Here is a 16,813-nt window from a genome sequence, read left to right as displayed (position 1 = left end):
ACCCCCCGGGGGAATGGCCATGCCGCAATCCCTTCTCCTCCATCCTCCTCTTGGGATCTTGGGCATGCACGCATACATGCCTGGCATGAGTTTAAGCCACCAGGTCCAGGACTCGAACTGCGGTCAACTACATGGGAGTCCAGTGACATAGCCATTACGTCAACTGCTGGTCGCTCAAACAAGATTATTTACATGAATGTGCTTTATGGATGTGAGCAGAAGGCCGTGTACTGGTCAAGCACAATGCTCTGCAGCACTGACCCACGTGGGAGGTTCCAGGTCTGCATGAGACCTCCCTGGACATGTGTCCCATGACTTGGGCTGGATAAGGCTGGGGATGGATTGTGACATCACGCCCCTGGTGGGGATGTTGTCCGTCTGTCTGTCTCTTACTCATAGTAGAAATGAATAGTAGTTAAGGGTGCTGGATTCCCACCTAGCCAACCACGGTTTGAGTCCCAGACGTAGTGACTTGCTTTCTCATTTTCCCTTTCTCTCTCTCTCATTCTGTTCCTTTCTGGTCAAATTTAAATAAATACATTTTTTAAAAGAAATGAATATGAAATAAACTTTTTAAAAAATGAACATGGGGGGCCAGCAGGTTGCATGATGGTTAAGGCACTGAACACCCACATGGCCAACTGTGATTCAAGAACCAGACCTGGTGACTTACTTTCTCACTTTCTCTCTCTGGTGTGAGTGCACGTGCCCCATAGCAAATTAAATACTAATAATTAATAAAATATAAAATTAGAAATTCTGGGGCCAGCAGGTGGTGTGGTGGTGGAGGTGCTGAACTCCCACTTGGCTGACCATGGTTTGAGTCCTGGATCTGGTGGTTTGCTTTCTCACTTTTCCCCCCTGCCACGCTCTCTCTTTGCTCCTCTCTGGTCAAATGAAATAAGTAAATAAATAAAGTTAAATAATTTTAAAAATTAAATAAAACAATATTTTTAAAAAAATGAACATAGGTTGGCCTGTTAGCACAGTGGTTAAAGGGAGCTGGATCCCACATGGCTGACCGTGGTTCAAATCCTGGCCCTGGTGGCTTGAAAAACACACTAGACACATGTGGGTGCAGGATCTAGAAATGGAGGAAAAGGGATTGTGGCAAGACCATGCCCCATTGGGGGATGCTTACTCTCTCTCTCTCTCTCTGACATGAGACTAAATGCTGTCAGCTTTTGTTAAAACACCTACTATGTGCACCACCTGGCTTCTCAGCACTTCAGCCTTAACAGCAGTACCTCTGCGGTAGTATTAATATTTCTACTCCCACTTCACCAAGTAGGAAAACAGGTCTCAGTGGTTAAGTTAACTTGCTGAAGGCTGAAAAGCTGGGTCTGAACACCATTCTGGCTCCAGACTGGCAGCTTCTTCTTCTTCCTCTTCCTCCTCCTCCTTCTCTTCTTCCTTTTCCTCCTCCTCCTCTTCTTCTTCTTCTTTTCTTTTTTTTGAGAGATTTTTGGTACATTCACTACCAGAGACACAGAGAGAGGCAGAGACTTGAGAAACTGAGATATCAACACCCCCACCCATCCCAGGTGGATGGCTAAACCACAGTCCCTTCTCCTCCATTCGCCTCTTGGGATTTTGGGCACACATGCACACGTGCCTGGCGTGAGTTTCAAGCTGCCAGCTCCAAGACTCAAACCGTGGTCGTTCATGTGGGAGTCTTGGTTTGTTTTTTTTTTTCTGGGATCAGCTCTTCCATTTATCTAAGGAGTCCTGGCCCCTTGGAGTGGAGAGAGGTGTATAGACATCCTGTCTAGATGGTTACTGCCACTAGGATGATACCGTTCTCTGCTCCTCTCAGTGGGCTTCGCTAGGGAATGGTCAGGCATCATAGAAGTCCTTGTCAGGCATATCTGGAAGTCTGTGTCTGTACACACATTTCCCTCTCTGTGTAGTCTGCCTGTCTCCCTGTCTCTGTGTTCAAGCACAAGTTCAGCCTGTACACTCCACTTCCGGTCCAGCACCCTGGGATCCTTCCTGGCTTTCTTCCTTTTCTTATTTGTGTCTCTCTTACCCTAACCATGAGGAAGTGGATTGTCCTGAGTCTGGATTGCAGCCACCTGATGTGCTGGCCCCATGAGGGCCCGTCTGCTCCCCTTACCTGGGCTGGCTCTGTGCCCCTCCCCGAGCCTCTCTTGGTCCTGCTGCACTTGTGTACTCACATGCAGCCCTGACCATACTGCTTGTTAACTGCCCCAACTCTTCCCAGGCCTTGAGGACAAGTGAGGGCAAAGGGAAGGGGTCAGTGTCAGCGCTCACATTTCATTTCTCCCTTTTCTCTTACAGTGCCAAAGACCAAGATCTTGGCCACTGGAGGGGCATCTCACAACAGAGACATCTTACAGGTACGTGCAGGAGAGGCCCTGAGTGGTGGCCTCTGCTGTCTGCCAGGTCTAAGAGCCAGAGACGTACCTGGAAGGACTTCCTCCACTCCGCACCTGTGGGGCTGGGGGCTCACAGTTCACAGTGCCCGAGATGCCAGCTCCGTCGGCATACAGTTCACTCCGTGAGGAGATTCTGCGAACGCTAATGGCAGTGCTGGGCTCTGTAGTCATGTGGACAGTGCTGGTCCCGTGGCCAGCCTTCTGTGGAGAAATAACCTCCCGTGAGAAGCAGCCTCTTGCTGGCCGAGGTCGGTTCTCCCAAGGAGGGAGTGCCGTGAGCCATCACAGCCAACACTCCCAGGTGCTGGGGTGGGGCACGCAGGTCCTGCAAGGTCCCCTTCCAGGTGGGCCGTCAACAGCATCTGCTACAATTTCTCCGACAGCTGGGACCTCCCTTGTCTTTCCCACGTGGACTCCTTTTAGCACAGGTCCTCCATTCTAAGTCTAGGCAATTTATTTTTGTACCTAAATGGAAAACTTTATGCCCAGGACCAGCAGGTGGCGTGGTGGTTAGGGCGCTGGACACTCCCAAATGGCTGACTGTGGTTCTAGTCCTGGACCTGGTGACTTGCTTTCCCTCTGTGTGTGTGTGTGTGTGTGTGTGTGTGTGTGTCTGGTCAAATTAAAATAAATGAATGAATGAATAAAATTAAATAAATAATTACTTTAAAAAATAAACTTTAGGGACCAGCAGTTAATGTAATGGCTATGTCGCTGGACTCCCATGTAGTTGGCCGCGGTTTGTGTCCCGGACCTGGTGGCTTAAAACTTACGCTGGGCACGTGTGCGTGTGTACCCAAGATCCTGAGAGGAGAATGGAGGAGAAGGGATTGCAGTGTGGCCGGAGTGCAGTGTGGCCATCCCCCCTGGTGGGTGATTTCTCGCTTTCTGTCTCTGTCTCTCTCTGTCTTTCTAGCAAGCGTACCTGCCCTATAGCAAAAACCTCTCAAAAAAACCAAAAAAACAAAAAAACACAAAACTTTATCCCCATAAAACACTCTCTTGTTCGTGTGGGTTTGTTTGGTCTTGTTAATTTTCTCTGATACTCAGCTGACCCCAGCTCTGGGTCAGCTCTTGGTTGTGGCACAGTGGTGACACAGCTGAACCCACACGGGCCAAGAAAGTCCTGGCTTTGTGTCCTGACACCTCCCTGAACAGGTCAGGCACGTGCATGCCCGTGGTCGGAGCTAACTGACGCTGGAGGTGGAGTCAGCGTGCAGACCCCCTTGGGGGCACCTGCCCCTCTCTCCCTGTCTACTCAGTATATTCCCTGAATCTTCGGCCTTGTCTTTGATAAAATGGTTAAAAAGTCCAGGCCAGCCTGCAGGGCTCGCCGTCCAGGCCAGCCGGCAGGGCCCGCCCCCCCCCCCCAGGTCATCCTGACTCTATTTTAAGCAGTAGGGGTGGGAGGGGAGGGACCGGAAGACACGTCAGGAAGGAGTGCCTGAAGCACGCATTCCCACATGTCACATGTCTGCCTTCGGGGGAGGCGTCACACAGGCAGCACTGTCCTTTCCAGGTGCTCGCGGACGTGTTTGGTGCCCCGGTGTACGTCACAGACACGGCCAACTCTGCCTGCGTGGGCTCTGCGTACCGCGCGTTCCACGGTGAGTCCGAGGACGGGGACAGCTGTCTGCAGAAGTGGCTGAGGCACCGTCAGGCTGAGGAGGGTGGAAAGGGCAGAGTGGGTTATTCCTAGTCTTGGGGGACAGCGGAATCTCGGAGGCCTTAGCTTTGTCTTCCTCCTCGCAGCAGGCAAGAAAAATAGCGACATGCCCTGTGCTCCTTTATGTGCTGGTTGAAGTGAGGGAAGTGGGCAAGGTCCTCACTGCATGTGGCCGGGCCAGCATCCAGCTCAGCACACAGACAGAGGGCACAGGACATGCTGAGGACCCGTGGTGTGGGGACGAACGGCTCCTGGGCAGAAGAGGTGGATGAAGTCCAGACCTGTCTTTTCACTTTTGCTTATTAATTGCCAGAGGGTACAGGCACTTGTCAGAGAGAAAGAGACCGAGAGATGAAGGGAGAGGGAGAAAATCCCCCCCCTCCCAGTGGAGTATGTTCACACCACAATCCCTCCTCCTCCATTTCTCCATCTTATCTGGGTCTGGAGCACACACACACACGTGCCCAGCGTGTTTTTCAAGCTGCTGGGGCCAGGATTCAAACCATAGTTGCCCAGATGGGATCTGGCTCCCAGAGAGACCAGGCTGCAGGGCCTGCTCTGCAGTTGTCTTTTCAGCAAGAGCAGGAAATTGAAATAAAGGGGAAGCCTTCAGACCGGAGCAGTCCAGGACCCTGGACAGCTCCGCGGAGGCCACTTGCTCTGGAGGCTGAAACAGAATTATCCTGTTACAGGAAGCTTCCCCCTCTAGCCCAGCTTTGAGGGGAGCAGCACACGCCCACAAGTACATCTTCCTCCCGGCACCTCCCTTCGGGCACCTGTCCCCTTCTCGGACAAGTTAGTGTAACAGGCCATGTCCTCAGCCTGCCCAGGGAGCTCCAGCAGTCCTCATGTATCCCTGCCCCTGAGTGGTTCCATTCTCTGTGTGTTTACTCTTAACTTTCTTTTCTTAGTGCCAGAGGTGTGTGCACTCATCAGAGAGACAGAGACATGGGGAGAGAAAGAAGACCACCTGCCGGGGGGGCATAGTCATGCCAGTCCCTTCCCACCATTTCTCTATCCTGTCGTGTGCGGACACGTGTGTGGGATCCAGCTCCCTGACATAGAGGGCTTAACCAGTGCACTGCCAGGCCACCCAGCCCTGTTCTAAACTTTCCTTCTTTTTTTTACATTATTAATGTTATTTATTTACGAGAGATATTTGCTATAGGGCTCTTGGGTACACACACGCATACACATGATGTCTGGCGTGAGTTTTAAGCCACTGGGTCCAGGACTCGAACCACAGTCTACTACATGGGTCCAGTGATGTAACCATTATGCCCTCTGCTGGTCGCATATTACCAGTATGTTTTCATTTGACCAGACAGAGAAAGAAGAAGAGAAAGAGAGAGAGAGAAAATGAGAAAGCAAGCCTCTATCCAAGACTCGAACCGTGGTTGGCCATGGGGAAGTCCAGCTCCTTAACCCCCACGCCACCTGCTGGCCCCTAAACTTTCTTTTTTTGGGGAGAGATTTTTGCTATGGGGCGTGAGCGCTCGCCAGTCGTCCAGTCCCCATAGACCAGCTGTAGACAGTATATCGCCAGTGAGCTCCATGCTGTGTATGGCTGACGTCTTCATTGGGATGTGCGCTGATACGAAATGACCTTTCCCTTCTAGGCCTTGCGGGTGGAAGAGAGCTGCCCTTTTCCGAGGTTGTGAAGTTAGCCCCAAATCCGAGGCTAGCTGCTACCCCAGCCCCAGGAGCGTCTCAGGTGAGGGACCATCAGAATTCGGTCATGGTGTTTGCATTCTGAAAGCCAGCTAGATTCTTTTGTCCAGAAAGGTAAGGTTTTCTTTGTCAGCTGCAGTAAAGCTTGTGGTGCTTAACTAAAGGGGAAATCATACTTTTTGAAATGATCAAAAATAAGAAGTAAAAGAAGCCTGGTTGTCAGCTGGAACTCAGATTTGGCCGATGTTACAGCCTGGGGTCAGATGCATTGCTGGGTGTGTCTTCATGGCTTTGCATGCCATAGGGTGGGTCCTTCCACGTCGCTGAGCCACAGAAGCCATTGAAAGACTCTGTTACTGGGACTTACAATTAGTGTAATGGCCATGTCTCTGAACTCCCATATAGTCGACCGCGGTTCGCGTCCCGGACCCGGTAGCCTAAATTCACACCAGTTGCATGTGCATGCGTGTCCAAGATCCCAAGAGGAGAATGGAGGGGAAAGGATTGTGGTATGGCCATCTCTCCTCGGGGCTGATTTCTCACTTTTTGCCTCTCTGTGTCTGTCTTTCTGGCAAGCACACACGCCCTGTAGCAAAAACCTCTCCTAAATAAATAAATATTTTAAAAGTGCAGGCCAGCCCAAGTTTCTAGCATTCAAACCTCCAGTCTGGAGCCACAGAAGCTGTGTCGTTACCCAGGCCAGGAAATCCCTGGGAAGGCAGACCCACTTGTTGCAGGGCCTGAGATGTCAGCTGAGATGTGGGAGGTTAACTGGGGGTGGTTTTGGGACCCACACAGTGGAGGCAGGATTGTCAGGGGAGACGGCAAGCTAGCGTGACCTCACAGAGTCCTTAGCTGGTCCATGGGAAGCTCTGAATCTGTGATGACCTATAGTGTTAGTTTTCCCCTTTGGGCTGAGAGTCCTGCAGAGGGACCTCTCTAGGCCAGAGATGGAGAGTCGGTTCTCCAGAGGAAGCAGCACATATACTGCATCTGGGAAAATAAGTTCTTCATTTTTTTTTAAAGAATTATTTATTTAATTTTATTTATTCATTGATTTATTTTTAATTTGACCAAAAGAGACACACAGAGAGAAAGAGAGAAGGGAAGTGAGAAAGCAAGCCACCAGGTCCAGGACTCGAACCATGGTCTGTCATATGAGAGTGTCCAGCACCTTAACCACCATGCTACCTGCTGGTCCCCAAGTTCTTCATTCTTGAAGGTGAATCCACCACCCCAGTGTACGACTTTGCAGAAGGCTCTGGGAGCCTAGGACAAGGATTGGGTGCTTTGTTTCATTTTTTCTTTATTGCCAAAGGGCATACGTATTTCCCAAAGAGAGACAGAGGTAGGGAGAGGAGAGGGAGAAAGCGATGAAATGTGGTCATGCCAAATCCCTTCTCCATGCTGTCAGGATTTGGGGCAGGTGTTCACATTGACCAAGCATTTTTTTCAGGTTACCGGGGCCAAGACTCGAACCGTGGTCTGCCGTGTGAGACCTGGCTCCCTTAACGCTAGGCCACAGGCCAGCCCTGGGTGCATCTTACAAGAACGCTGTGAAAGGTCTGAGATTTACATGACTTGCATGCTAACCACTGAGCCTGCCACAGTTCCTAGATAGAGGCAAAACACATGTGACTCCCAGGCGAGGGACAGCAGGCACCCTGAGCTTTGTGCCTGCCTCAGTTTCCCTGGGTGCCCATGTTCCACAGGGTGGGGTAAAGTGGCCCCAGGAGGTTACCGTGTGCTTGATGTCTGCGTCACAAGCAGGGTATCCTGAGCTTAGGAAAACAGCAGCCTTATAAAGGGATGGCAAGCCAACCCGCCCAACCTTTCCCCAACAGAAGATATTATCTATTTTTTTTTTTTTTGGAGAGGTTTTTGCTATAAGGCGCGTGCACTCGCCAGAAAGGCAGAGAGACACAGAGAGAGAGAAAGCAAGAAATCACCCCCAGGGGGGATGGCCACGCCGCAATCCCTTCTCCTCCATTCTCCTCTCGGGATCTTGGGCACGCAAGCACACATACCTGGCGTTGAGTTTAAGCCACCGGGTCCGGGACTTGAACCGCAGTCGACTACATGGGAGTCCAGCAACATAGCCATTACGCTAACTGCTGGTCCCAGAAGACATTATCTTTATTCTCTCTGTAGCAAACAAACTTTCCCTCTGCCCCAAAGAGAGACACTACCTATGTCTCAATCCTTTACAGACAGCCTTGTAAAGGTAGCACCAAACCCAACCTGTCCCAGACATGTAGAAATGCCGTGGAGAACTATCATCCATGTACCTCGAAAGCAGGAGCTCATGCTTTCCCAGGTGACCAGATAAACCACACACAGATGTGCCCCGCCTCTGTGGTTTTCTGCTGCATGCCCTTCTGTTGGGGAGCTTGATGAGTGCAGTAGGAAGATTCGACCTTGAGGGACCAACAGTTGGTGTAATGGCTATGTTGCTGGACTTCCATATAGTCGACCGTGGTTCGAGTCCCGGACCCGGTGGCTTAAACTCGCATCAGGCATGTGCGTGTGTGCCCAAGATCTCCAGAGGAGAATGGAGGAGAAGGGATTGCGGCGTGGCCATCCCCCCGGGGGGGTGATTTCTTGCTTTCTGACTCTCTTTCTCTCTCTCTCTGTCTGGAGAGCATACACGCTCTATAGCAAAAACCTCTCCAAAAATAAATAAATAAAATAAAATAAAATAAAATAAAATAAAGATTTGGTGTTGACATAAAGGGCATTCGAGTTCTTATTCTTTTTCTGCCTCTCCTTCACTGCGTGACCTTCATGTGACTTTGGACAGCTCTCCTCATCCCTACACCTCTGTTTCTTCATCTGTGAAGTGGGAACAGCATCTGTCCTGCCTGCCCTTTTTTATATTTATTTATTTTTAATTTGCTAAAGGATATGTGTCCTCATCAATCTTTCTCTCTTTTTTTTTTTTTTTTGGAGAGGTTTTTGCTATAGGGCACATGCGCTTGCCAGAAATTCAGTGAGAGACAGAGAGACAGAAAGTGAGAAATCACCCCTGGGAGAATGGCCACACTGCAATCTCTTCTCCTCCATTCTCCTCTTGGGATCTTGGGCATACATGCACTCACTCATGCCCAGCGTAAGTTTAAGCCCCGGGTCCAGGACTCAAACTGCAGTCAACTACGTGGGAGTCCAGTGACATAGCCATTATGCCAACTGTTGGTCCCCTAGATAGGTTTTTGCTTTAGGGTATATGCACTTGCCAAAGAGACAGAGAGACAGAAAGTGAGAAATCACCCTTTAAGGGGGCTGGCCACGCCACAATGCCATCTTCCATTCTCCTCTGAGAAATTTGGGCATGCTCACACATGTGCCCAGTGTGAATTTTAAGCTGCTGGGTCCGAGACTCAAATTGTGGTCGACTACATGGGAGTCCAGTGACATAACCATTACACCATCTGTTGATCCCAGGATATAAATTTTTTAAATTGCAGGTTACAACCAGGTGTAAGAAGCATCTCCTCCTAAACTACTCTTCTACCCATCCAGGTCTATGAAACCCTCCTCCTCCGGTACGCCAAACTTGAGCAGAGAATCTTGTCTCGGACCCTGCGGCCTCCAGAGTGAATTCCACAGGCCAAAGCACTCCTGTCGCCTCTTCCTGCTCTGACTCGTGAATCTCACTTGGAGACGTGGCCCTGGAGAGCGGGAATCCTCTTCCCTGGGACCAGCTACCATGCTACCTATTCGTGCCCCTCCTGGAAGTGCTCCAGCTCTGTCCAGCACCTCCTGAAGCTGGCCTCAGCACACCCTCCTGAAGCTGGCCCCAGCACACCCTCCTGAAGCTAGCCCTAGCACATCCTCCTGAAGAGAGATGGGCTGCCCGTGCCCCTGTGCTCTTGTGCCTCAAGGCAAGAAACCATCCCTCTTCCTGCATTATCCTAGAACATGGAATAACATGAAATATGACACACATCCAATAAAAATGGGGACTTTTCCCTCTTTCAAAGGCAGAAGTAAAGCTGACCCAGGGACCTAAGTCAGCAGAAATGAAGCCCTCCCCGCCCCTTGACCCCAGCGTATCTTTCTCCAACCCTGACCCTGACTGTTCCTCCCCAAGCCCTGACCCACAGCCACCGTCCCTCGTACCTTGACCTCACCATCCATCCTCTCTCCCAACCCAGCTACCACCCCAACCGCTGCTTCCCCACCCCTTGGCCCTCCAGCTATTTCTGTTTTCTTCATTTCAACTAACGAGGCGCCCTTCCAGTGGTCTTTCCTGTCTGCCTCATACTCATCCGCTCCTTCTTGTTCTCACCCTCTGTCCTTTTAGTATCTGTCATGTCTTCCTGTACTTCCTGTCCTCCCTTTTTCCACCCCCTGATGTACCTCAGTGACGCCCACTAAAACTCACCTGACAGGCATGGTGGACCCGCCGCCTGTGCCCTCCCTCTAGCCCTGCCCACAGGCCGCCTGCCTCCTGGGTTTGCCAGATCACTGGGGAGACCATCTCCCAGTTGGTACCATTGAGAGCCTCCCTCTCTTCTTGTCAGCCACTTGCCAAAAAATTGTGTCATTCCTCTAGAAGAATTTCCCAGATTCTAGATTTCTTTTTTTATTTTTCTTTTTAGATTTTTGCCATAGGGCATGTGCGCTCACCAGAGAGAGAGAGAGAGAGAGAGAGAGAGAGAAATCACCCTCCCGCCCAAGGGAAATGGCCATGCCACAATCCCTTCTCCATTCTTCTCTCAGGATTGGGGGTATGCACACACATATCTGGTGTAATTTTCAAGCCACCAGGTCCAGGACTTGAACCGTGGCCAGCCATGTGGGAATCTAATGCCTTAACCACCGTGCTACCTGCTAGCCCCCTGGATTTCTTTTGCATTTTGTAGTATGTTCATGAGCTGAAAGGTTGTGATTCTCATTTCATTTTCTTTCTGTATTTTTACAGATGGTGAGTTCTTTTTTCATTCCTTTCCATCCTTCCTGTTCTACTTTATACTTCTCTGTTTCTGCTCAAATGATTGCAAAAGCCTCCATAGAAAGATTGCTGTGGTCTGACTTCTGCAAAATCCTCCAGATTTCTTCTCCCTTGGGCCATTTTAGTTAAACCAAACTACTTGTGGTCTCACCCACAGTGGCAAAATGCCACAGAAGGCCTGAGACATGGTGAAACAGCAGTGGCTAGTGGGAAATCAAAAGAAAGAGGCTCAGAAAATGAGTGGGACCAGGAGCATTGCTTCTGATAGAGAAGCCATCTTGAAAGAAAGTGGGGTCCCTTGGAGCCTTTGTGTATGCAAGGGGGAAAGGAAGCAAAAATCTAAAGATGAAAGTCCATCAGATACAACCGCAAGTCCAAGATTCAGAAGAAAACAGGCACCTCCCATCTTACCACATAAACATCGCTTATTGAAGAAAGTTTACATTATTGGCCAACTGAAAAGGACTCTCGTGGACCATAAAACAGAGTAAACTGTAATCCAACATAATTTTAAAATAAAACATTATGTCAGCAGATGGCATAATGGTTATGTCGCTGGACTCCCTTGTAGTTGACCATTGTTGGAGTCCTGGACCCGGTGACTTAAAACTCATGCCAGGCATGTGTGCATGTATGCCCAAGATCTCAAGAAGAGAATGAAGGAGAAGGGATTGCAGCATGGACATCCCCCCTGGGGAGTGATTTCTCGTTTTCTGTCTCTCTGTCTCTCCAGCAAGCGCACATGCCCTTTAGCAAAAATATCTCTTAAAAAATAGTAACAATAGGGACCAGCAGTTAGCGTAATGACTATGTCACTGGACTCTCATGTAATCGACCGCAGTTCGAGTCCCGGACCTGGTGGCTTAAACTCACACCGGGCGCATGTGCATGCATGCCCAAGAGCCCAAGAGAATGGAGAAGGGATTGAAGCGTGGCCATCTCCCCTGGGGAGTGATTTCTCGCTTTCTGTCTCTGTCTCTTTCTGTCTTTGTGGCGAGCACAAGTGCCCTATAGCAAAAACCTCTCCAAAAATATATGTATAAATATAAATAAAAGAAAAAGCAAAAACTGATGTGTCTGAAGACCAATCCATTAAGGGAAATCAGCCAGCCACAGAAAGATAAATACTGCATGTTCTCATAGCGGAAATTAAAACAGTTGATCTCATAGAAATAGAGAGTAGGTTAGTGGTTATCAGAGGTTGAGAAGGGGAGGAGAAGGGGGAATATAGGGAGAAGTTGGTTAATGGATACAAAGCTAGTTAGGAAGAAGTTCTGCTCAATAGCATAGTAAGGTGACTACAGTTAATTTATTGTGTATCAAAATAATACATTGTCAGAAAAGTCATGATGCATTTTTGCATAGAAAAACAAAAAACACATCATGGCTTTTCCAACAACCCAGTAGCTAGAAGAGAGAATTTTGGATGTTGGATGTTTCCAACACAAAGAAATGATGAATGTTTTAGGTGAGGGGTATGTTCGTTTCCCCAGTTTAATCATTACAAATTGTATACATGCATCAAAATATCACCCCATTCCCCATAAACATGTATAATTATGATATGTCAATTTAAAAAGAAACTTAAAAATGACTCAAAGTTTTGATTTGAGCAACTCAGTGGTTGCTTATGCCATTGATTTCCACAAGGACAATTCGAAGAGGGGTAAATTTATGGAGAAATGAGGAATTCTTTTCTAAGTCAAGTTCAAGATGCCAGGTAGGCTGCCAGAATTGTCAAGGTGACAGCTGGATATATTACAGACTTGGAGTTCCCAGAAAAGGCAGGGTAGGAAGGACGCAGGTGTGTGGGCAACTGGTCAACCTGAGCCCTTCCGCGCTAGGTTGGAGTAGACCAAAGGAATCAGCCAATCTAATTTTAGGGGCGTGGCTTACAGAAGGTATCTTCCAGTAAGAAGGAGACAATGACTGATCCTTCCCAGGAGGGACTGCCTGTGTGGCCTCTTGTGCGTGCCGCATCCCTTATTCACAGCCTGGGGACCAGGGTCTAGTAGGGACACGCATTGAGTCTACAGAGCTGGGAACAATGTGATTGGTGCTGTTTGTGTGTGTGTACGAGAAAGAGAGAGAGAGAGAGAGAATCACTTTCAATGGGGTCTTGTCACACTGCAAGCCTCTTTCCCCAGGCCCCGAGCTGCTCAGCTTGTTTTCAGGCCAACTTGGGGATCAAACCCACACTGGCCCTGTGACTTTCAACACTGCAGAGAGGTGTACCACCAAGGTTGGTCTGCTTTTGTTCCCTTTACACCGTGACCTGCCCAAGGCCAGCAGTAGCGTCCTGGGAGATGGAGTGATGGACATCGCTATTAATTGAGCGTCTCCGTGGACTCACACAAAACCCTACGAGGCAAAGATTCCTGTGTCCACTTTACAGGGGCGGAAATTGAGGATTGCAGAAGGTAGGTAACCTCTTCCTCAGTGTATAACCCTGCTTTGACCCTCCTGCCCCTCCCAAAAGAGGGGAGTTAAGGTGGATTGAAGACGTCCTTAACATAATCAGACACCTGCACATCACATGAGGCAGGAAAATGTTGCTCAGGAAAGGAATACAGAGCAAGAGGTTGACTTCTTCTTCCAAATTCCTGCTACCTGCTTCTGTCCAGTTGCGATTTATACATTGGCTCTGAGTATCCTAGAAACCAATGCAAAAAGGGAATGCATTAGGTTTGCAAATATCCAATGTATGCAAGGAGAAAAAAAAAAAACAAAACTAGATGCACAGCGACACAGCTATGGTTGGTACTGAAAACATAGAAGGAGGCTCAGGCCCTTTAGTCTCATCTCGGACTCATAATCTCCTAGGAACCAGCCTTTCATTCCCTTCCCCCCAACTCTCCACCCTGCCATCCCAGGGCAAGATCACATTATGACAACACCTTGGAGGGTGAGTGTGTTTTAAAATATGACCACCAGGTGTCAGTGTGGGGCAGGCCTCAGGAGGCGGGTTCTGACCAGAGGGGCTGGGAGGGGCCTGAGTAAAGGAGTGTCAGGACTCTCACTGAGCCTCAGTGAAGAAATTCATCCGCTCAGGGCTCAGGGAATGGGGCTCCACTGCACCTGCACAGGGAGCTAGAAGAGCAAGCCTTGGACAGAGAGTCAGGAATCCAGGGTTCAACTCCCAGCTCTGCTTCTGGTTATCTGCAAACTCCGGCACATCAACTCTCCTCTTTTGGCATCAGTCTTCTCATCTGAGAGAGGGATCCCTAATAGTGATTACCGTGGGGGAGAGGAGACTGAGATAGGCATAGAGAATAACGGTCACTTGGGCCTGGGCCACTCAGAAAGTGAAGGATGAAGAGTTTCTTTCTTTTTTTAAAAAAAGAATTGTTTTTATTTAACTTTACTTATTTATTTCACTTTAATTTGACCAGAGAGAGACAAGAGTAAGAGAGAAAGTGAGAAAGCAAGCTGCCAGGTCCAGGACTTGAACCATGGTAGGCCACATGGGAGTCCAGCACCCTTAACCACCATGCCACTTACCAGCCCCAAGGATTGAGAGTTTCTGAGCTACCAGGGAATTAAAATAAAACATTATGTCAGCAGATGGCATAATGGTTATGTCGCTGGACTCCCTTGTAGTTGACCATTGTTGGAGTCCTGGACCCGGTGACTTAAAACTCATGCCAGGCATGTGTGCATGTATGCCCAAGATCTCAAGAAGAGAATGAAGGAGAAGGGATTGCAGCATGGACATCCCCCCTGGGGAGTGATTTCTCGTTTTCTGTCTCTCTGTCTCTCCAGCAAGCGCACATGCCCTTTAGCAAAAATATCTCTTAAAAAATAGTAACAATAGGGACCAGCAGTTAGCGTAATGACTATGTCACTGGACTCTCATGTAATCGACCGCAGTTCGAGTCCCGGACCTGGTGGCTTAAACTCACACCGGGCGCATGTGCATGCATGCCCAAGATCCCAAGAGAATGGAGAAGGGATTGCAGCGTGGCCATCTCCCCTGGGGAGTGATTTCTCGCTTTCTGTCTCTGTCTCTTTCTGTCTTTGTGGCGAGCACAAGTGCCCTATAGCAAAAACCTCTCCAAAAATATATGTATAAATATAAATAAAAGAAAAAGCAAAAACTGATGTGTCTGAAGACCAATCCATTAAGGGAAATCAGCCAGCCACAGAAAGATAAATACTGCATGTTCTCATAGCGGAAATTAAAACAGTTGATCTCATAGAAATAGAGAGTAGGTTAGTGGTTAGAAGGGGAGGAGAAGGGGGAATATAGGGAGAAGTTGGTTAATGGATACAAAGCTAGTTAGGAAGAAGTTCTGCTCAATAGCATAGTAAGGTGACTACAGTTAATTTATTGTGTATCAAAATAATACATTGTCAGAAAAGTCATGATGCATTTTTGCATAGAAAAACAAAAAACACATCATGGCTTTTCCAACAACCCAGTAGCTAGAAGAGAGAATTTTGGATGTTGGATGTTTCCAACACAAAGAAATGATGAATGTTTTAGGTGAGGGGTATGTTCGTTTCCCCAGTTTAATCATTACAAATTGTATACATGCATCAAAATATCACCCCATACCCCATAAACATGTATAATTATGATATGTCAATTTAAAAAGAAACTTAAAAATGACTCAAAGTTTTGATTTGAGCAACTCAGTGGTTGCTTATGCCATTGATTTCCACAAGGACAATTCGAAGAGGGGTAAATTTATGGAGAAATGAGGAATTCTTTTCTAAGTCAAGTTCAAGATGCCAGGTAGGCTGCCAGAATTGTCAAGGTGACAGCTGGATATATTACAGACTTGGAGTTCCCAGAAAAGGCAGGGTAGGAAGGACGCAGGTGTGTGGGCAACTGGTCAACCTGAGCCCTTCCGCGCTAGGTTGGAGTAGACCAAAGGAATCAGCCAATCTAATTTTAGGGGCGTGGCTTACAGAAGGTATCTTCCAGTAAGAAGGAGACAATGACTGATCCTTCCCAGGAGGGACTGCCTGTGTGGCCTCTTGTGCGTGCCGCATCCCTTATTCACAGCCTGGTGGCCCATACAATACTGCTTCTAGTTTGGCTCCAATAGTGTTCAAGGCTTCTGCCCAAAGGGTAATGGGTTATCTGAAGAAGTGGCAAGAAGGGACCATCACTTTCCACCTAGGATTTTTCAGAACTGGAAGGGGCCTTGAGAGACCCAGAAATCTTCCTGTGCAGTGATCCCCTACCGTGGTCCGTGAGGTTTTACTGGTGCTTTGGAGACTGGGGCGCTTGACCCTCATTTCAATGTCAATCACGGCCATGCCTGTTGCACGTGGTGGAAAACATCTTTACACGAGATTTGAATAGGCTTCTACCATCAGAAAACTGGGAAGCCCTGAGAGTCTAACCTTGTCACTTTCCACATGGGGAAACTGAGGCTCAATTAAGTGAACGGACTCTGACAGGTGCTCCTGCCCTGCTCCAAAGCAAAGCAGAACCCAATCGCCCATCTGAGACTTTCGCAGCCTCATCCCTGACCTGTAATGGGCTTTCCCTCCAGCTCGGAGCCCCATCGCGACCCTCCCAAGATCTGGCTGCATGGTGAGAAGGGTGAGCTCCGAAGTGGAGCGCTGTCTCCGCAAGGAGGAAGTCGCAGCTGCTCGGCGGGGCGCTGCTCCCTCCCTTTCTAGAATGGGCCTGAACCATCGCTCCTCGGGCCTTCTAACTTTAGTGTGGGTGGCTTGGGGTTCGCAAGTGGGGGACCACTTGTCAATTCAGAGAAGTCCACCTTCTTCTGCCAGTTAATTCGCCCATCAATAAAGAGACCACTCTCCCATGGATTCACTGCCACGGTCAGCACAGGCTGGGAATCCGAGGGGCAAGGCATCCAGGCCAGAGTCCGGGGACTGTCCACGCACCCCGGGGTCGCAGCACGGGCTCCTGGGCGCGAAGCAGGAATCCCAGGTGCGCTGGCCACAGGGTGCCAGCGTTCCTAGGCCAAGCGGGCAGGACCTAACCCCGCTCACCCCTGCCCGCGCGCCCCGCCTCGCCCTCCCGCCTGGGGGTGCACGCGCGTCCCCCGCGAGGGCGCGGGCAGGGGCGGGGCCTCCGTGTTGTTGTTGCTCCCGGCCCCGCCCCCGAGGGGGGCGCGGACCACGCGGCCCGAGGTCCCGCCT

The 16,813-nt window shown here is 49.3% G+C and overlaps 1 protein-coding gene across 1 annotated transcript in view; it reads left to right on the top strand.

Annotated features, from left to right (window-relative positions):
* Positions 1-9,715, top strand: part of XYLB (xylulokinase) — a 41,580-nt gene extending 31,865 nt beyond the window's left edge. Inside the window, exons 16-19 of the mRNA XM_014584349.2 lie at positions 2,302-2,360; positions 3,919-4,006; positions 5,685-5,779; positions 9,256-9,715. Coding sequence (XP_014439835.2) covers positions 2,302-2,360; positions 3,919-4,006; positions 5,685-5,779; positions 9,256-9,333 — 320 coding nt within the window. The 3' untranslated portion in view covers positions 9,334-9,715. The remainder of the gene's footprint in view (positions 1-2,301; positions 2,361-3,918; positions 4,007-5,684; positions 5,780-9,255) is intronic.
* The last annotated feature ends 7,098 nt before the right edge of the window (positions 9,716-16,813 follow it).

Source organism: Tupaia chinensis, unplaced genomic scaffold, assembly GCF_000334495.1.
Source record: "Tupaia chinensis unplaced genomic scaffold, TupChi_1.0 Scaffold146584_1, whole genome shotgun sequence".
Classification (NCBI taxonomy): domain Eukaryota; kingdom Metazoa; phylum Chordata; class Mammalia; order Scandentia; family Tupaiidae; genus Tupaia; species Tupaia belangeri.
Note: the sequence above shows the minus strand (reverse complement) of the source record. Positions and strands in the feature narration are given on the sequence as shown.